General features: G+C 39.9%; 5 protein-coding genes across 6 annotated transcripts in view; 4 read left to right on the forward strand and 1 right to left on the reverse strand.

The window, feature by feature from the left end:
* Positions 1-17: 17 nt before the first annotated feature.
* On the forward strand, positions 18-4,670 carry LOC103316118. Of its 2 annotated transcripts, XM_008208031.4 has the most exons (4): positions 161-717; positions 1,092-1,276; positions 1,350-1,432; positions 1,519-4,670. In XM_008208031.4, the coding sequence occupies exon 4, from the start codon at positions 1,531-1,533 to the stop codon at positions 4,276-4,278; it is 2,748 nt and encodes a 915-aa protein (XP_008206253.1). In that variant the 5' UTR covers positions 161-717; positions 1,092-1,276; positions 1,350-1,432; positions 1,519-1,530; the 3' UTR covers positions 4,279-4,670. The 2 variants fall into 2 exon arrangements, with proteins under 2 accessions (XP_008206254.1, XP_008206253.1); XM_008208032.4 differs by lacking the exon at positions 1,092-1,276 and having other exon boundaries at positions 18-717.
* Positions 4,671-6,139: 1,469 nt separating this feature from the next.
* LOC100116874 (viral IAP-associated factor homolog) lies at positions 6,140-8,012 on the forward strand. The gene is made up of 5 exons (XM_016983422.3): positions 6,140-6,318; positions 6,727-6,868; positions 6,942-7,170; positions 7,269-7,477; positions 7,594-8,012. The coding sequence occupies exons 1-5, from the start codon at positions 6,316-6,318 to the stop codon at positions 7,716-7,718; spliced, it is 708 nt and encodes a 235-aa protein (XP_016838911.1). The 5' UTR covers positions 6,140-6,315; the 3' UTR covers positions 7,719-8,012.
* Positions 8,013-8,368: 356 nt separating this feature from the next.
* Positions 8,369-11,894, forward strand: LOC100678166. Its single transcript, XM_008208033.4, has 6 exons — positions 8,369-8,741; positions 8,980-10,981; positions 11,057-11,133; positions 11,218-11,344; positions 11,416-11,511; positions 11,596-11,894. The coding sequence occupies exons 2-5, from the start codon at positions 8,982-8,984 to the stop codon at positions 11,459-11,461; spliced, it is 2,250 nt and encodes a 749-aa protein (XP_008206255.2). The 5' UTR covers positions 8,369-8,741; positions 8,980-8,981; the 3' UTR covers positions 11,462-11,511; positions 11,596-11,894.
* A 768-nt stretch (positions 11,895-12,662) lies between these two features.
* On the reverse strand, positions 12,663-14,245 carry Or298 (odorant receptor 298). Its single transcript, NM_001190783.1, has 6 exons — positions 13,795-14,245; positions 13,362-13,704; positions 13,190-13,289; positions 13,011-13,121; positions 12,775-12,930; positions 12,663-12,713 (listed from the first exon to the last, which is right to left on the reverse strand). Exons 1-6 carry the CDS (start codon positions 14,243-14,245, stop codon positions 12,663-12,665), a joined length of 1,212 nt encoding a protein of 403 aa, NP_001177712.1.
* A 632-nt stretch (positions 14,246-14,877) lies between these two features.
* LOC100120322 (two pore potassium channel protein sup-9) overlaps positions 14,878-19,364 on the forward strand; it is a 72,734-nt gene continuing 68,247 nt past the window's right edge. Inside the window, exon 1 of the mRNA XM_008208051.4 lies at positions 14,878-15,545. The gene's annotated coding sequence lies outside the window, so the exon portion shown is untranslated. The remainder of the gene's footprint in view (positions 15,546-19,364) is intronic.

Below are 19,364 nucleotides of genomic sequence, written 5' to 3' on the forward strand. Positions count from 1 at the left end.
ACGGAGCAACCACCGCGAGCTGAGCCGTGCGGGGGAATGCTCGATCGCGTGCGGTGTATATACATTTATATACTCGCTTATTCCATGTGTTGGAGGCGCGCATGTGTATGTGCTATAACGCTCGCGAGAGCTGATTCGCGAGAGAACTGCGATGCCGGGTTGCCATTTTGCCAGAGACGCCCCGTGCGCGCGTGCTTTTGGATTTCTCGATTCAACAGATATATAGCCCGATGATAATAAGCTGGTTTTTTGTTTAGCGTGCTTTTGTTTGGTTTAGGCTGCGAAAAAGACATTGACAATCGTTGCGACGAGTAGAGTACTAGCGCGAGCATATAGTTTTTGATTCGGTTGCTCTAGTTTTATTCCGCGAGCTTTCAATACATAACTGATAACACAGCTCTGTATACTACTTACACTAATAGCCATCGAAGATCACTTCCGTAAAACTACACCTAATACAAGTATATACAGTACTACGCTCAGTAGTGCCAAAGGGCCGAATTGGTGGCGCTGCCGTCGTGTCAAGCGTGTCGATTCAGGATCAGCAATTTTCATTTGTTGCATTCCGCTTCGATCGCTCGGCAGAGCTGGATCCTCGACAAAAGCGGAGACTGGAAAGCGAGTACGGGATAGTTTTCCGGGAAACGCACAAGGGATAAACGAGGCCGCAAGGTGATAGCAGACAGACACGTGTGGATCTTTTCTCGCAGACTTGAGGTAATTTTTTAACGATTCTTTTATCGAGACTAAAATTCGGTTATTCTCTGGAGGAGAACAAAGAAAAATGTGAGATGAAAGTGCGGCGAAAATAGTTCGGGATAACGAATCGTAAACAGGACAGCGATCGTGTGTAAGTAAAAAGTGAACCTGAGAGCGCGTGTTTTGTGTGAGAAATTCGTCGGGAAGAATTTTTGAGAAGAAATAAATTGATTCTACCGGCGGACCTGTTGAGACTAGTCGTATCGTATCGTATCGTTCGATCGAGATTAGATGCTTTTTTTTTTTAAATTGATGAAAAACAGCATCGCTAAACTTACATAAGGTTGGAATGTGCGATAACTAAATATCATATTTCGCTCTTCGTTCTCTAGATTACAACTTGTATAAGAAGATCTAGCTTTTTACCTAGAACTAAAATCGGACGGAGTTGCGTTCAAGTGATTGCGATCGAACTTCACTTTGCAAGTTGATCGTTAAATCGTTGAATAAATAAAAATATGTAGAAAACGTACTTTGGAGAAGAAAACTAAACCAAACCCTTATAACAATCAATAATGTAAAAAAAATTGATTTTAATTCAAATTTCGATAAAAAATCGTGAGTGATTTTTTTCTTCTTTTTTGCGGCAGGTATCTCTTTGATATTTTTGGTTAGAAGCGATCACAGCAGACAAAGGAGTTGACCTTCTTTATTCACTTATTAATTTCATAAGGCAAGTAGAATTTTTTAAATTGACTTTGAAGAATAAGATTGTATTCCATGTGCAAAATTTTATAAAATTCGATTTACTATTTTCAGATCTTATTCATCATGTTCATAAATAATACTGAAGATTCTCTGGATCACAATGTTTCGAAGCCATCTCTGCCAAAAAAGTTGATCATAGAGAAATACAAGAGACTGGCTGAAAAAGCTCAAAAGAAGCAAGATTGTGTTGATGTATCAAATGAAATAGAGAGTATCGAGGATTGTGTTAAAGAGCAAAATGAAAAATCTGACGATAGCAGAGATATAACTATTGAAAAATCACCGTTGAAAGAGATTAAAAGAATTAAAGTCAGTGTACCAGTTAGTTTATCAGAATCTGAAAGAAGAATACAACTAACAAAAAAGATGATCATGCAAGAAAAATTGTTTAAAAGATCATGTAGTTCTAGTGGAGATGAAAAATTTAAAATGTCACCGGTAATAGAGCCAGAGGTCAAGAAATCTTTTAAAAATTATCCAAGACAACAAAATAATAGATCAAGAATGCAGAACAGTAAATGGAATCAACAATCAACAAATCAAAAGGGAAACAAATCAAATAGCTTTGCAAAGCCAATTAGATCCTCAGAAAATAGTTTTAAATTGGAAGGCAGCAAAGTTTTACAAAATTATTCAACACAACAAGATACGAACGATAAAAAATCAAACAAGTTAGTTGTCTCTAGCAGCTCTTTAGATAATAATTTAAATCCTTCAAGCTCTACTAGCTCTACAGCGAGTAATGTAGCATTGTCTCCAAGTAAATTGACTTCTTCAGAAAGTATTAACGATATTGAATGTAAATCAGTTCTTCATCTCAAGAAACCTTTGGTGAATAAAAAAAATGAAGCCATTTATCATGAAAACCATGGAAAAATGGAACCTATGTCTTGGTTGGTGATCAATTCTAAAAAAAATGCTCTCAACTTTCAAAAAGGAAGACTGCCAAAAGAAAGTATAGAAAAAGTTGCTGCAAGAAAAGATGAAGGTAATAAGGAGTTCCTTAACTTTGTTGATAGTAGCACTAGTAGCAATACAGTATTTCGTGTGCATAGCAATGTAACAGAAATTAGAAAAATAGCTTTTCCACTAGCAAAGATAAAAACAAGCATTGATCAGAAGATTGATGCAAATTTACGAGTTACTGCACAAATTAAAGAGAAATTCACATTGTCTCGAGTAAAATCTACAGCCAATCAATTAATTGATTTAATCGAGTGTAAAATGGAACAATCATTGTTAATGAGTCAACTGATCAATGAAAAGACAGTTGACAATAAAGAAAATAGCAGTGCTTCAATTTCAAGTCAATTACAAGAAAAAACTGTAGAAAAATCCAAAGATTTGCATTTCAAGAAGGAACCTAAAGATATTTCAAGGGCACCTCTAGAAGAAAATTTAGTTAACACAGCAAAAAAGCAGACTGATATTGAGGATGATGATGATAGGTTCAATTTTGAAAAACCTACACGTAATGTAACTCCATCAATTAAAGAAGATGGAAGCAGTAAGATGAGTAACAGTGCCAAAAAATTAAGTATAGAGACACAAGCATATTTAACGAAGCTAAAACAATTTCACAAAACGCAATTGGACTCTTCTTTAGATTCAGATGACCTTTCATTAGTTTGTACCAGTGAAATAGATGATCTTTCAGCTTTAAGGGGATCAACGTATTCTAAATTTGAAGCTGTCACAAAGAAAATAAAAAATTCATCTACGGAAGATTCTTATAAATACAGCCAAAGTGCTGTTGCCGAACAAAAAGAAAATGAAAAATTGCAATTAAAAGCATCTCAAAATTTTGAAGACTTTGATAAAGAAGACAATAAAAAAAGAATCAAAGTTGAAGAAAAAAATCTGGATACCATTCCAAATGAAATTAAAAACCAATTAATGAAAAAAGGAGACAGCAAACCAAACTTAGAATTTGACTTGGATTCAGGCTTGGGTCTTAAAACCAGTAACAGTACAAAATCAGATTCTTTTATTATATCTAGAGACAAATCTGAATCTGACTCAGGAGCAAGTTGTACTATTTTCCACAAACATAGCGATGTTTCATCAAGTGTTGTTATTCAAGAAATTGATTCTACTTCTGAAGCTAAGAGTGTGAAAAGTGAAATGCAGTCTGAAAATCTGTACGAAGATATAGATTCCAACGAAGAGTTTGATATCGTTAATGTGGAAGAATTTGGACCCTGTGCTGCTCTTCTCGATAAATTGAAAGCAGTAGCAGCTGCTCAAAAAGCAGTGGCTACTGGCATTATCAACGAGGAAGATGCAAAAGCTATCATGGGATTTGAAGAAAATTATGAGATAGCTGCTGACGAGATCGAAAAAGGAGGTGTGAAAGCCATCATGGGGCTGGAAGAAAATAATGACGAGACAAACACGCAATCTACAAGTATGAAAACAGGCGAAGACGAGCCAGCCATTACGAAAGACAATATTTCCGAGAAAGTGGAAACTGATAAAAGTCGAGACTCTGGGTATCCTCTTAGCGACTGTGATAACAAGCCGAAAATTTGCAATCCGACGACCACAAAAGATGGAGTGTCCAAACGAGTGCAAAAAATGAAGAATGCATTGCAGAAGTATCAGAAAAAATACAAAACCGAAGACAGTGGAGAAGGAATTCTGGCAGAGAAGGTCCAGCAAGAGCAGCAGAGACCCATTGACGCACAGAAAAATCAGAGCTTGAGAACGGGATTAATTTTGCCGCGTCGTCAGATCCTCAACGAGATACTGAAACAAAAGTTGCATCTGCAGTGCAAGCCCATCTTAATTCAAGACTTGAAGCAACGATAAGACTATAATATACTCTGTATTTTCTTTTTAGATATATATTTAGCTTTACGGAAAAGATGTACAGAAATTTAATTTTTGCATGACAAGTATTGTTTTACTTGAATAACGACTGGTTATATCAATTATGCAATAAAAGCTGTGAGGCACAAAGATTTTTATAAACCAAAGATGCCACTTCTAGTAGGAAAAGCTCTTTTATAGATTATTGTTAAAAAATAATTGAATAAATAAATAAATAATAAGTACAGGCTTAAATAGGTATCTCATTCTGAGGCAGTAAGCCAAGCAAAAGTGCCAATGACAATTTTGCAGAGAAGTATATTAAAGGTAAAACGGTAAATAAATGTATAAGTGACTTTATAAGTGACAAGATAAAAACGAATTTACTCATATTTTTGTGTCGACTCTTTTTCCTATCTCCTGCCATCGCGAACATTATAAAATGTTAATCTCCTTAGCAAATTCTTTTGGTTCCAAAAAACATATACGTGGAAAACATCGAGCGGAGAACGAAGAATACAAAGAACGAACATTCGGTTCGCCTATATTAGCTCGAAGAGAGAAAAATATATCGCAATTGGCATGTCGAATCAAAAAAAGATATAAGTACACGATGCTAAAGAATAGCCAAGCGGAGATTGGGACCTCTAGCTCTATTGAAAGGGCAATAAAAACCGAGAGGAGCGCGATACTATACTGCGCGACATCGTGCATATTTCTAAGTGTTCGTCATGTGTTTACTTATTCATTCGAGAAGCGAATAATCTCTCGTAGAGATCGACCAAATAACGTGGCACAATTCTCGACGGAGTTTTCACCTTGAGCTTGGAAGGTGATGTTGTTCGGTATTACTATATTGGAATTGAATTCAAATATTGTGCCACTGGTGGAATAAAGAGCAGAACCCGTGATGGACAATCGAGTGAAAAAATGTTGCACATTATAAATTATCAAATATCGGCATTACCGACTGTTACAGAAATTGAAGTTTAAACATTTTCTTTCAATAGCTATGTGAAAAACAAACAATTTTCCTGCCATTTATTGAATGTTTTATACAATCAATAAAGGAGAGCAAAATTGCAATTTACGGAACTTACGAGAAACCCAGACAAACTTGTAATTTTATAAGTTCGAAGAGAACCTTGAAAAATTGAACAAAAGGAGAACCAGCTAGTCCAGCAAGTGCTTTAGAAATCAGCTATTAAAAAAAAAATAATAATAACCAAAATACAAATACTGAACAAAACCCTAAAATAGCTGCTGTGGCCATTTTTTCAATCGTTCCCGAAGCAAGATTTTGAGATCTTTGAAAACGCTCAAATTTTGAACGCACATGTTGAAAGCGAAGGCTAGGAAAGACAGGCCCTTTTCAGTTTTATGACTTTATGACTTTTATAGCTCGGGATCCCGACGCTGCGCGCTGCGGCCCGTCGCTCGTCTCCGATTTTATGGAGAGCTTAACCCTTTAGTGTCTGCATGTAAAAAAAGGACTATTGTTTTAGGCTTAAGCAGACGGCTTGCAGGCTGCATTCCTGCGCATTATGACTAATAGCTAGTCGATTGCTCCGGACCTATTAGTTTTAAATTATTTTATCCATTTACAATATAAATAGCTTGTTTCCGAATTAATATCTTTAAAATCGCTGGTTTCCGAAACCCCCGCTGGACTATATAGCTGCTACTCCTTCAATCGTCAATATTCAAGCAATAAAAAGTTGTATCGTAATGTACTATTCCAGCATTTGAATATTATTCTTCAATGTATTTTTTAAAATTTTGTGCGCAGTTCTGTGAAGCTGCAAACGCCAAATGTAACTAAAAAGTTACTAGTCGGTCAGCTGGTGATTTTTTTTACGCGAGCTCTCGTCACTAACCTCATTCTGCTCCATTCATTAACATGATTCACCAAGCGTAACACAACGCCACTCGGTTTATCCTGATAATTGTAGTTTTTTTAATTGTATTGAATGTTTGGACGCACAAAGTGACGTGTTCAGTATTATCTTTTTGATACTTTTGTAACGTTTTATAAAGATGGTAAGTTTTTCAATTATGTGAAAAGCTTTTACAAGTATTTTCATATATCTATTTTGGTGATCTGCTTACTTGCTACCTTTTTTGGAAACACAGTCAGTTTGAGGCTTTCATTTACTGCAGTTACATCAATTGAACCTCTACACTGCTTGTTTAAAAAAAAAGAAAACTAATGGTTTATGACATAATCAATCGATTGATTTTAATTTTAATTGGGAATTAATCTATTATTTGTAAAAACGAATGTTTTTCTGTCACTACATTCAATAGCAATAAAATATCATCTGAATACCATATTTATTTATTAATTAATTAATTAATTAATTTATTTATTTATTTATTTATTTATCCAGTAAAGATTTACATGTATCCGTGGCGTAAATCTAATCATTTTCATTCCATTAATTTCAGCAAGATCCAAATGAAGATACCGAGTGGAATGATATCCTTCGAGCAAAGGGAATCATTCCTGAAAAGAAGAAAGATGCCGAAGTCACAGAAGATCAGATTGTGCAAATGTTGGAAAACACGATCGACCAAAGGACTGGAAGAGGTAATTTCAATACCTTCAATACTTCAGAAAATAATACCTTAAATCACTCAATAATATGTACATCTATTTTTAGTACAAACAAACTTGGATGACAAGACTCTTGATGAACTCGATGAGTTAGAGGATGAAGAGGACGAAAGAGTTCTTTTGGAGTATAGGCGCAAGAGGATGGCAGAATTTCAAGAACTTGCATCAAAAGCAAAGTATGGTGATGTTAAGGAAATATCTGCACAGGACTACGTTCAAGAAGTTAACAAAGCTGGAGAGGATGTTTGGGTTGTTCTGCATTTATACAAATCAGGGTATGGTCACTTGTTCATTGAAATTCTTTCTACTAAATAAATAGAAAGACGTATACAGTGTGTAGAAAATATCTCATGTGATTTCCTTAATTTTCCAGTATACCTTTATGTACACTTGTGAATCAACACTTAGCAGCTCTAGCAAGAAAATTCCCAACAACAAAGTTTTTAAAAAGTATCTCTACTACGTGCATTCCTAACTTCCCTGATGCCAATCTTCCAACGATATTTATCTACAAAGATGGAAGCATGGAGAAACAATATGTTGGGCCTATTGAACTGAGAGGGATGAAGCTCACAGAAGAAGGTAAACAAAATTTTTACTTAAAAATAAATTATATCATCGAATGAAGTTTCTAGCTAATCTGTATTGTCTTCAACAGTGAATCTAACAATCTTGTCTAATATGATAAACTTTTACAGAATTAGAATGGATGCTGGGTTCAGTTGGTGCTGTACCATCCAAGATCAAAGACGATCCTAAACCAAAAGTGCGAGATGTGATGTTTGCCAAACTGGCTGCTGAAAATGATGACAATGATTGGTAATAATAAGTTATTGTACAGGCCATGGTTTTATTTATATTCATCTTGTTTTCATTGTTATAAGATTCTACTCATTTGTTTTTCAAGTTTTTTCAAAGCAATTAATGAAAGTATTATGTCATTCAAACTAATTAGAAAACATTATGTAATTATTTGTATTACACATTACAATGTTCTTGTTGAATATTACTGATTTTAAAGAAAGCTCAATTCTTTTACACGCCAAAAATTATGTTGTAATTTATATGCGATCAAATTAAAAAGTTTCAACATAAAATTGTCTGTCTCGCAATCATTGAAAATCTCTGCTGTCAATTATTAATTTGTCAACCAAAACAAAATCACAAAGACATAAACAAAAACCAGCTTCAAAGGGTTAAGAAAAACGGCACAAAAATAGGTATCATACTAACTTTCAATTTTCCGCGCTTTGAAATCATAACTACCTACATACATCGGTCCGCGCGCACGGACACAATAAGAGAAAATAAACTGTATACGCGTGCAGCAGTGTATTCGACGACACAAACTCACCGATAAGTTTAAGTCCGTATATATATATATATATATACACACACACTTATTCGACCGTAACGCACGTGTGAGTGCGTGAAATCCGAGCGCGGTTTCGATCTCCTTCGGCTCGCCGACTGTGTTTACATTTTTCTAGAGAGAGACAGAGCGCCGACTCCCGTCTTTTGTTTCGAACAATCGTCACAGTATTGGACACTAATAGTTACCGGCTCGAAAAAGAGCATTTCTTCACACACTTGCGTGCGTTAGTCAGTCCGTACCGGTCGCGCGCGCGAGTCGCTTGCGGTATATACTGTGTCTCCGCGAGATGCAGAGCAAGCGACGATTAGAGGTATAGGCGAAACACCGTCTACGCCGAGTTGGATTTTCTCTATGTGATATGGGTTAATCAACGGCGAGGATCTATCTGCAGGGTCAACCGTTTTTCCGACGTCTACTTCACTTGTAAAACAGCTCGTGGTTGTCTTCACTGGATCTTCATATCGCGATAAGGTAAGTAAGCTGTTTATTATGATGCAAGCTTCAGGACGCCGGGGAGTCTTCGGCAAGATGGCCCCTTGGGACGAACGTTTGGAGGGAAAATCAGCAGGACTCAGCCTGATGTATATACTCTTAGAAATTCGAATTAGGAACGTTTTTTTTTCGAATGTATCGTCTATCAGTTGGGAACTATGGGATAGGATGGCGTCGTGTTAATTCTGAATTGGAGATGATAGATCATTGCTTTCAGATATGGATCTCCAAAATGCAGCCAACTACCAGTCTTACAAATGCAGGAGCTTACTGGCTTGTGACTCCGGAGGAATGGTTTTTGATAGATCCAAGAGTTTTGATAGCAGAAGCTGCGACGAGAAGTACGCGCAGAATGCAAGTGCTAGTCGAAGTGAGACTGGTCTGTCAGAGAAGATTATATATATAATTGATGCTAACAGTCAATCAATGATCAATAGCAGATCGCTGGTTGATCTGACTACTCATTTGGATGATGATGAATTCAATGACTATGAGATAAAGTCAAGCAACAGCAGCTTATGTAAAAATGAAGCTGTCCAGTATATTCAGAATGCGAACGAGATTAATCATTTGAAGACAGAAAATGAGAATTTTGAATACTCAAGTGTTCAAAATGATATAGATGAAACTGTATCCAATTTAGTTGATGAAATATTAGAGCATGAAGATACTTTCACAATTCAGCATTCTCAGTCATCTCGAAATTCTAATGAGGCAAATAATTTGAATTATTATGGAAGTGGCTCTGATAGCATTAGGATTGATAATTTATCAGCAGAAGGCCGCAATGTTCAATTTTTGTCTACTTCATCTCTGAGTGAAACTGCATCTTTGGTTTCAGATACTGTAAGCACTCGAGCTACTCTTGAATATGAGTTTGATCCTTACAAGACTGAAGAAATCGAATCTTATAAAAAACATATGAATAAGAGAAAACAAACATATAATGTTAAAGAAGATGGATTCAGTGAACTTTTGGATGACAGTAAGAATGCTCAACAAGATTTCGTTCCTATTAATAAGAGTAAGAGAAAGAAATTAGCTTATAATAAAGAAAACCAAAGAGAGAGGCTACAAAGTCAAAAAAGAAACCCTTTTGCCAATGTGAAAATGAGCAGCATCTTAAAAAGAAAAAAAACAACAAAAAAGACTAAAAGTTCTTCCAAAGATCAGGCTGTAGAACCAATGACACCTAATTATGATGAAAACTTTGCATCTATTAGTAGCTGCTCTTATGGGGATGAAGTTATGATCCATAGAAAAAGTTCTTGCCAATACAATGACTTTTCTTCTTCAAATTCCAAAGATGACGATTTATCCAATGCGGATTATTTAGATTACGTGCAACCAAGAGAACAGATAGTTGAGTCTGACATGGACAAGCTCTTAAGTCCAACTATAGAGAATGATCCATCTGAAAGAATTAAAACTCAACAGTCCATAAATGAAAGCAAGAGGCTAGTAGACTGTAATGGCAATGAAGTGGACTTTCAAGATATCCAAAAAATAAGTACCTTAAAATCAGTATTATCGCCAAGTCAAATTGCAGAAAGAGAACTTTTTTTATACTCTGCACATGCAAAAAAGCTTGGCATGGAAAATCTATTTAATACATCGAATGATGCAGTTATCAATGAAATTATTTTTAATACAAATGTTGTCTGTGAACAAATTAATTTAGAGTTGAACTTGATGAGGGGCATAGAAGGAACACATTTACAACAAACTCTAGAGAAGAATTCTTTTTTCCAAGCTGTTTCCTGTACCTTGGTTGAAAGTTTAAACGAATTGCATCGTTTTGGAGGCTTTATAGACGAAAATTCTCAAGAAACAAAATCCAGTAGAGAAGTTACTTCAAGCGCTGTGCCAATCAATAATGAATTTGTTAATATTTCTGGCACAAATAATTTCCAGAAATACGAGACCCATATTAGTTCAAGTCAGTTGAATGAGAAAGAGAAAAAACAACCGAAATCAAATCTTTGTTTTAATTTCTCTAATAAGTCAAACTTACTTGGTATAGATTTTCAATCAAGGTGTGATACACTAGAGCACATACAAAACGTAAATCATGATGTAAAACGATCACCTGCTCCATTGATCATCAAGATGAAAAGAATTAATCAAGGAAATAACGAATATGTAATTGACGATTCTAGTCGGCAAACGATGAAAGCCTCGCAAAAGAAAACAGCGGCTACTGTAAATAACATTGAAAGGTAATTTTTGTTTTCATAAATTTTACTTCACTTTATTATGTTAAAAAAAATGTTGACCAATTTCAAATTTTATAGGTACGAATGCCATGATTGTTCTGAGAAGTTTAGAACCAAGCGAATTTTAAAAAATCATGTTTCGGAATATCATAAAGGTGATACATTGTTCAAAAATATAAAAAATTTAATCAACAAAAAAATCCATCAAATAATATAATTTTTCGTATTTGTTAATCAAGGCCCGTATGATGTGGAGTGTGAGATTTGCTTTATGAAATTCAAAAAAAGTTCAGCGCATAAAAAGCATCTTCCATGGTGTCCTAAAAGTATTGTACACAAATGTAATATTTGTGATAGAATATACTGGTAAGAGTATTGTACGAAACATACAGTCATAATGTAATAAATTTCGTAAATATAAGACTAACAAATTGCAGTTACCGAGCTTCGCTTGAGAAACATTTGAAAACTCATCAGCGTTAATCTAAAGGTGCCAGAGAGTCATAGAGATAGCAATAGGGCTAAATTATTAAGTAAGTAGAGCGATTTCTCATTAATATCGTAATACTTTTGAAAGTGACATTTTGAAGTAAACGAGAATGATTTTTTCATTTTAGTGTTGAACGTGTTATCTTTTTTTTTACAACCATAAGATGTGTTATATAGATTAAGATATTTTTGAGAGATGTGCACTTGATGAATCAGCAATTAATGAGAATACTCAAGTACATAGAAGATATTTTTTTAAGAGATCTTAGTCTCTTTAATAAAAGAAGAGCGTCGTCAAAGAAGTAGGCTATTTGTTTTTTATACCTAAGCAATATATTGTTAATTTATATTTTTATTATTTTATTATATTCGTGTCAATGAGTAACTTATAGTATCTCTACCAATATAATAATTTTTGCAACTATAAGAAATAGCCATGAAATACCAAAAAAGATGCTCTTAATCAAGATAGCTTGTAAAGTTACGAAAAAAGCGAGAAAAACGTCGTTTAATTCCGAGAAATCAAAAAAGCTCTTAGAGTTTATTAGATTAAGCAATTATTATTTTTACTATCTATGAGAAATTTTTAAAGTATAAAAAAAAGAGCGTCAACGCGTTTCAGTAAAAATCAGCGAACTAACTTTCCTTATGATATTAGACATTGATCACAGTCACTCAATGAAATCATCACTTTTTTATTCTGAAAATGTTTTTAAATTTAATTTTACTCACCTTTTTTTATTTTGACAATAGATTATTAAATATTGTTATCAACTTTTTTAACTGGAATCAAAGCATATAAATCATTATGCTGCTCAATATGTACATTTTAATCAACGGCGCGTGTTTTAAGCATAATACATTTTAAAGAAATTTTTTTTCATTTTATACAAAAGCATAATCTAAAACATTTAGTAGGTTACTGTTCCTATTGATGTAAAGTTATTATTAGTGTAACATAAAACCTTGTAATAAACGATTTATAACAACCTAAGTCAATTTTAAAAACTCGCATTCACTTATTGCAGACTATAAGTAGAACAAGTTGGATTTGGTCAGGCGATCGTCATACGATCGCTCATTAGACGGGTTTTGCGTGTTCTGACTCCTTTATAGTTTGCGCACCATGGACAATAGTCGAGCCAAAGAAGGCAATAAAATTGAGCGAAAATCGATCGATTACTTTGTAAAAAAATCACTTTATTGACAACAAAACGGACGCATAGGATGAAGACGTCATAATCACCTGAAAGCAGAAAAAACCGTACAACGCTCCGTTGCGCATTGCACATTGAGAAACCGCTTACATTTTTATAACTATTTCGATTCAAACTGAAAAACTTTCCAGCCGTTACGTTCAGAGGTTTGTTGGCTCGCAGAATACAGAACATGAGCTGTCGAACGGCTTCCGGATGAAAATCGTACCAACTGATGTCGTACGCGCTCGCTCCTACCTTCTCGCCCTGTCAACAGAAAGCAGAAAATTCAATCGATCGTTCGAACAATTGAGCAATGCATGACAACAACAAGTGCCTCTAATTACCATCTCGACCATGGCGTCGAACACGTTGCAGTACATGAACAGTCGAAAGTTGAAGACGAGAAGGTAGATGCAGAAGGATAGTAAGCCGACGATGTTTTTATCATGGGAGTGCTAACATTCTATTTTTCAGACCACTGTTCATATCCATATAGAGTTTTATAAAAACAGCGCATTCATACCTCGACGATGATGTACATTTGCAGACAGAATTGAAAGGTAGTCCCAATGAATTCCGTCAACAGTATGAGGTTGTACGCGTCTTCGACCAGTCTGCAGTATCTGAACCAAAGGCAGAGTGTCTCTTACATGGAAATTCGTCCATTCGAATCTCTCGATTATATTACATCATACCTGACGATATCGACGTGTCTCTCGATGATGCACCTGATGCAGGAGCATTCGATTTCCGAGCTCAGAGTCTCATCTCGATGTCTTTGCTCATGTCCGTAGCTCTTGATATTCTCGCAAAGCGCAGCCAGTTGCCCAGTCGCGTGACAAGCCGTCGTCACAAGAAGACAGTCGATGGAAATGGTCACGGAGCCGAGACACATGGCCGAGAACACCTGCCACAGGTACATCGGCACGAAGAGCGACGACGTCACCTCGAACGGATAAACTGCCGTGTAGGGCAGATCCCACTCTCGGATTTTCGCCGGTTGCTGGAGGGCGTAGGCTACCCTCGAAATGAAGTACGCTGTTGGAAGAAGTACAGCCCCGTTGGAACTAAACGTGATCATTGGCCATCACGCACGGTTTACATCGAAACGAAAACTCTCTCACTCACTCGTGATGGAAAACTCCATGAAAAATATGCACACGAAACTGGAAGTCCTTGCCTTGCCGGTGTACAGGTCAACCAGCCTTTTGTTCCCGTCGGAGAACCTCTCGTACTTCCTCCAGTCGATCCTCATCTCGCTCAGGATGACCTCGAGCTTGTCGTTCTTGCAGCGCATCATCAGCAGTTTCACCAGAGTCATCAGCATGTAGAGACTGTTGATAAGGCTGTGGAACATCTTGTCGTCGTCGTCGGTCTGATAGACGAACGTCAGCGAGCTCAGAAGCGTCATCAGGATGGAGACCAGGATGACGACGAACTTGAAGTTGGAGCAGCGGATATTCTCTCTGAATGGCCAGAGTCCGATGATGCTCAGGGTTATCCGGCTGAGCTTCATCGAGTAGTTGAAATCTCTCTCTCTTATTGGGATCTTGGAATTTAACGAGGATTTCCCGAGCATTTTTTAGGTGGGTATCCCACGACGTTCGTGACCCTTGAGTTGTTCGTCGCGGAGTGATGAGGATCGAGCGCTGACCGATGTCCATGATCGGCGTATAACGATGTTTGCACAGAAGCGTAATTTTGTTGTCCGAGCGATTTCATTACGTGGGCTTTTATCGCATTTCATATATTTAATAGTCAGCGCAGGCTCGAGCACACGCGTGCGAGTTAATTATAGATCGAATAGACGGGTGTGTGATATAGCCATGAACGCGCTAAAAATGAGATACTCGAGGTGAAGGGCACAGGGTTCATCACGAGATAGCGAAAATTACGTTCCTAGGACGCTCCTCGAAATTGATCATCATAACACATCGGAGACCTTGAACGTTCTTACTTTCCCGCCTCGCGCGCTCGAGTCAGCCCGGCCCTTTTCCTGGAAACTCTCCGCCGGCGGTCTCGCAGCGCCAGCAACCTCCGCGGAAAGCGTCCCCGTCATCCCCAGTATACACTAAGTACATCTATGTAACGCACTCCCTCTCCCACATTTACCCCTCGACATCGGCACCGCGTCTACGCACAGATCGCAGCCTCTCGCGCACACTCCCCGGCGCGAGATCTCGGCGGAGCCTGCGCCGGCGAGAAGGGGCAGCGCAGCGGCCGCAGCATCAGTAGTCGGCCAGTCGTTGCCACGGGCGTGTATAGCTCGCAGCTTGCAGCAGGTACACGGGACAGAGCGAGCGAGAGAGAGAGAGAGAGAGAGAGAGAGAGAGAGGGAGAGAGAGCGAGAGCGGGTTGGTTGTCTCCTCCCCCCTCCCCCTCCGCGTGGATGCTGCTGCTGGACGCCGTGTGAGTGCCGCCACCGGACCCGGGCTCGAGCAGCTCTATTCTTCGGACGGACAGCTGCGCCTGCGAGAGACGGACTTCGCGGAAGAGACGAAGAAGAAGAAGAAGAAGCAGGGAAGCAGGGGAGGGGCGCCGCGAGAGCGAGAGAGTGTGTACCGCGGGGTGTTGCCGGATCTACTCCCGCATCGATATATACACACGGTCCGGCGCGCGCGAGCCGAACCTTCCGCGAGTGTGAAGCAGCGTCGGGATCGCCGGTCGTCCTTGTCATTCTCGTCGTATCTATATACGTGTATGTGTATTGTACACACAAGTGCGCGCGTGGTGCAGTTCTTCGGATACAGCATGTAGGGGGTATACACGGAGGAAGAGAGTTGTTGTTTGTGCGGAGAGCCAGAGAGGAAGAAGCATGAGCTGCCGCAGCGCTGTCGCCGGGCCGTCTTCGCCGCCGATGCTGCCGTCGAGAACGCCAGGTGAGAGCCTTTGAAGTATAGGTACCTATATAGCTGATGCGTACTTTTAAGAGAACCTAGTGCGGAAGGTATACCGTGCGGCCACTGCGGTGCCGGGACGTGCGCGCGCGCCGCCACGCATCTTCTCGACTTCCCCCTGCGCGCTAGCTCTCACTGTGTGTTCCGGAGAGACGATGGGGGGAGGGAAGCTGCGACGCCGAGGGGAGAGAGAGAGAGAGAGAGAAAGAGGATGCGCAGCACACGCCGAGAGCTTTCGCTCGTCGGCCGGGACCTCGCGTGCGTGCGGGCTTTTTGGGGTTATGGGACTGTAGCTTGCTTTTTCTACTTGGCGTCTGTGCGCGCTATGTCCTCCTCTTCCCATACACACCGTAAGAAGGTATGGCGAGCAAAGTTTTCACGCCCGACCGGATTTCTACGCCTTTGTGTGTACGGTGGTCGATCGCGTACACCTGTATATATACGTATGTATAATACGCGGAGAGAGAAAGCTGTCATTTCTCGATCCCAACCGCTATTCGCGCACGGCGTCAAACGGGAGAGTTTAATTTCCCAGGGACGGATCGTCGATAGCGATCCTCCGAATAATTAGACCTCTTTGTTTCCCCCACCCCTCTCTCTCTCTCTCTCTCTCTCGGCCCTTTGCAGAATTTTTCATTTTCGGAGACAATACACGACTCTCCGCCACACACGCGTCGCTTAATTAACACAACGAAGACATTCGCATAACGGATAGGGAAAAGATTCCGCGAAATAAATGAGACGCCTTCGTCTCTCTCTCTCTCTCTCTCCGCTTCCGACAAATTACTCGTCTTTGTGGAGAATAACAGACATACACGCGCGGGCGCAGACAGTCGACCTTTCCGACTCCGCGCGCTAATTCTTCGTATATCCTTTGAGCCGCTGTTTTCCTCGCGCGCTTTCTCCGAGCTCAGGAAGCATGCGAGAGGAGATTTTTTTTCTTTTCTGTCGCGTTACACACCGCTTTCTAAAAACTCGCGAGGATTAACGCGCTCTGTGTGTGTGTGTGTGCGTGTGTGTGTGTAGTCGTACACGTGTTGCGTTTTTGTGTAATTTACTCCTACAATAAGGTAAATCTTCAGAGCTCGTGTTTGACGATGACTGCGGGGAAAATAAGTTTTTTCTTCGCGGATGGGAGAGGAGATTCGTATGCGGTGTATAATATACCGCCGTCATATGTTCGGCTCTCACGTAATTTATTGATTATCGGGCAAGATGTATTTATATCGAGGTATTTTTAGGCTTGTTAATATAATCGCATTGTGCAGAAGAACATTCACGCCGTCGCTGAGCTTTAAGCTTTTCACCTTCGATTATCCGTATTTTTACTGCGTGTAAGCTTCGTGCGCGCGCGTGTGGGTATGAAAAATAGTACTGCTTTATCTATAAACTAATGATGACATAAAGTCTCGTTCCTTGCCAAGATACAATAGCAAAAAAAAAAAGTTTAAACCGCAGGGGAGATGAACCACAGCGCCGAAAAATGGACGAAAAAAAAAAACAGAAACATCCAGCGCGCATTTTCCACGTACTAGTCTCTCGAAAAAGCTCCGGCCGCGTACGTTTCGATTTCCCGAGCTCTCCCGTCTACTACACTCTTTGCCCGCGGGCCTTTTTTTGTCGTATAGATATATACGTGTGTACAGCACGTCGTCGTCGGGAATGGGGAGAACACGAGACGACGAGGACTTTTCTTCTCTCTCTCTCTCTCGGCTTGTGCGCGATCGAACGTCGTCGGGCTGGAAAAAAATCTTCATTGGCTTGTTTTGGAGGGGGGGGGGGGGCGCTTCGTCGTCGTCGATTAATGAAACGAACGAGAGATGGATGGATTCGTCTTTTCTTCTTTTTCCTTTGCTTTTGGAGGGACAAAATTTTTCTTCAACTCTAATATAACGTCGTCGTTGTATGCTTCCCACCGGTTAACTGAAAAACTACAGCTACATGGAATTGGAGGTGTGTCCGAGGGATGTGCGCGTATCTGCTTATTGGAATCCGAGATTTCGAGCCGAGGTCGAATTTTATTCATGAGAGCCGCGCAATATTCGTATGAAACGCGCCCGGGTCTTTGAGGCCGAGACAGCCCCCGACGATGCTGAATCTGATTATCGCGTACATGGATTTTACGATCGAGATCCTTTTAAAATTGTATGTATTCTGTGTGCTGCCGTCAAGGGTATAGTGGGTATGTCGAGATTTTTCTCTGATATAAAAATAAAAGAGAAATGTTTAATCAATGCAAAATGTAAATTTATAGGCAATAACGCTGTGGGTATACTTCCATCCGAATTACCGCAACGTCAATTCCAGAAACAACAACAAGAGAAGGCGCAATGAAGCGAAATCTCGCGCATAACCGCTCGCTAGCAAGCAAGTTCAAGAGAGAGAGAGAGAGAGAGAGAGAGAGAGAGAGAGAGAGAGAGAGAGTAAAACCCGTCGAATGCAAATTCCCTTAATCGCTCGGGCAAACTTCATCCGCGGCGGCGGCGTCCAAAGTCCAAACTGCAAAGAGGAGAAAAGGAACGTTTCCTCGCTTCTCGCTGTACAAGACAAAGAGTCGTCATTATTATTTCGCGCGGTAGAGCAGCCGGTGCCTTAATTCCAACACAGTTTCTCCTCCGTCGAGTCCGAGTTTTACACGCGTTCTCCGCGACGTTACTCAAAAGCTAATTGAAGTTATGCGCTCGCTGCGCTGGGGCTTCGGAAAATTTACCACCGGCTGAGAATCCTGTTAGGCTTCGCTTCCAGACACAGCGAGTTTGTGCAGCGATCAATCCTTTTTTCGTGTGTTCTCTGTATAACGGGCTCGCACGAGGCCAACAACTTCGGTATACCAATTCCGGGAAATCGATGAAATCACTAGCTCGTTATTCCCCGGCTCTGACGTTACGCCGTCTCTCCGAACGACGTATAACACACACACACACACACACACGTATTCACTGGATCCTCGCGGGTGCGTTTTGGCCGTTCGAAAAAAGAGGTCGGAACGAACGTTCGCGCTGCACTGGTTATATTTACGATCGGCCCTCGGGACTATTCGTTGTGTTTGCAAGGGGCGCTGTTTACTCTGCGCGCGTCCTTTTTTTTATCCGGAAAATTCTACCGTTGCGCATAAAAAAAGCCGAGGACTCATTTCCTAACTATTTTAATTACATTTTCTCCCGGCGTCGAACCGCCTTAGAAATCAGTTGCGAAACTATGCGCAGATTCTCCGAGCCCCGCGATCGACCTCCTCTAAAAGGGGGAGTATATATTCCGCGTACCGAAAAAAAAAATTTCATCGCATTGCCCGCCTGACCGCGTCAGAAAATCACGTCAGCGACAGGTACCCGCGCATTGTTGCCCGATTCCGATGAGAGAAGCTAGTCGTAAATAAAGCGCCAACGAGGAAAATATTGGGCATGCAAAATGCGCCTCAAACCAGTCAAACGTTTTTTAAAAACACACTGCTTTGGACCGCACACGCGCGTTTACAAATATTCAGGAATAATCGATACGTTTATACACAGGCTGATGCATTCAGATGTTACTCCAAATCAATATTTGCAAAGTAAATAGAGGTACGGGTGCGGATGTGTGTGTGTATTTTTGACTTGCTATAACAATGTTTGACAAAAAAATTCGAGTCACACGAATCTCCGATTCCAAAGCCGTCGCTTGCAGATTGCATAGTCCGCAGGTTAATTTGACCAGTATGAGCAGGTCGCGCGCCTGGAAATTCCCGAGATTAAACAGCGAGGACCGGGTCAGCTCGTTGCGCAAAGTTTTCGCGCGCACGATAACATACGTACACACGGGAAA

The sequence above is a fragment of the Nasonia vitripennis genome, chromosome 3 (genome assembly GCF_009193385.2).
Source record: "Nasonia vitripennis strain AsymCx chromosome 3, Nvit_psr_1.1, whole genome shotgun sequence".
NCBI lineage: Eukaryota > Metazoa > Arthropoda > Insecta > Hymenoptera > Pteromalidae > Nasonia > Nasonia vitripennis.

Bases quoted from the DNA above. Each gene is read 5' to 3' on its own strand.
- LOC100116874 (XM_016983422.3), top strand. The intron at 6,869-6,941 runs GTAATTTCAATA...ATCTATTTTTAG, and splicing joins CGACCAAAGGACTGGAAGAG to TACAAACAAACTTGGATGAC. The intron at 7,171-7,268 runs GTATGGTCACTT...TTAATTTTCCAG, and splicing joins CTGCATTTATACAAATCAGG to TATACCTTTATGTACACTTG.
- LOC100678166 (XM_008208033.4), top strand. From the start codon at position 8,982: ATGGATCTCCAAAATGCAGCCAACTACCAGTCTTACAAATGCAGGAGC. The intron at 10,982-11,056 runs GTAATTTTTGTT...CAAATTTTATAG, and splicing joins ACTGTAAATAACATTGAAAG to GTACGAATGCCATGATTGTT. The intron at 11,134-11,217 runs GTGATACATTGT...TTGTTAATCAAG, and splicing joins TGTTTCGGAATATCATAAAG to GCCCGTATGATGTGGAGTGT.
- Or298 (NM_001190783.1), bottom strand. From the start codon at position 14,245: ATGCTCGGGAAATCCTCGTTAAATTCCAAGATCCCAATAAGAGAGAGA. The intron at 13,705-13,794 runs GTGAGTGAGAGA...TTCTTCCAACAG, and splicing joins CATGGAGTTTTCCATCACGA to CGTACTTCATTTCGAGGGTA. The intron at 13,122-13,189 runs GTATGAATGCGC...ATAGAATGTTAG, and splicing joins AAATGTACATCATCGTCGAG to CACTCCCATGATAAAAACAT.
- LOC103316118 (XM_008208032.4), top strand. From the start codon at position 1,531: ATGTTCATAAATAATACTGAAGATTCTCTGGATCACAATGTTTCGAAG.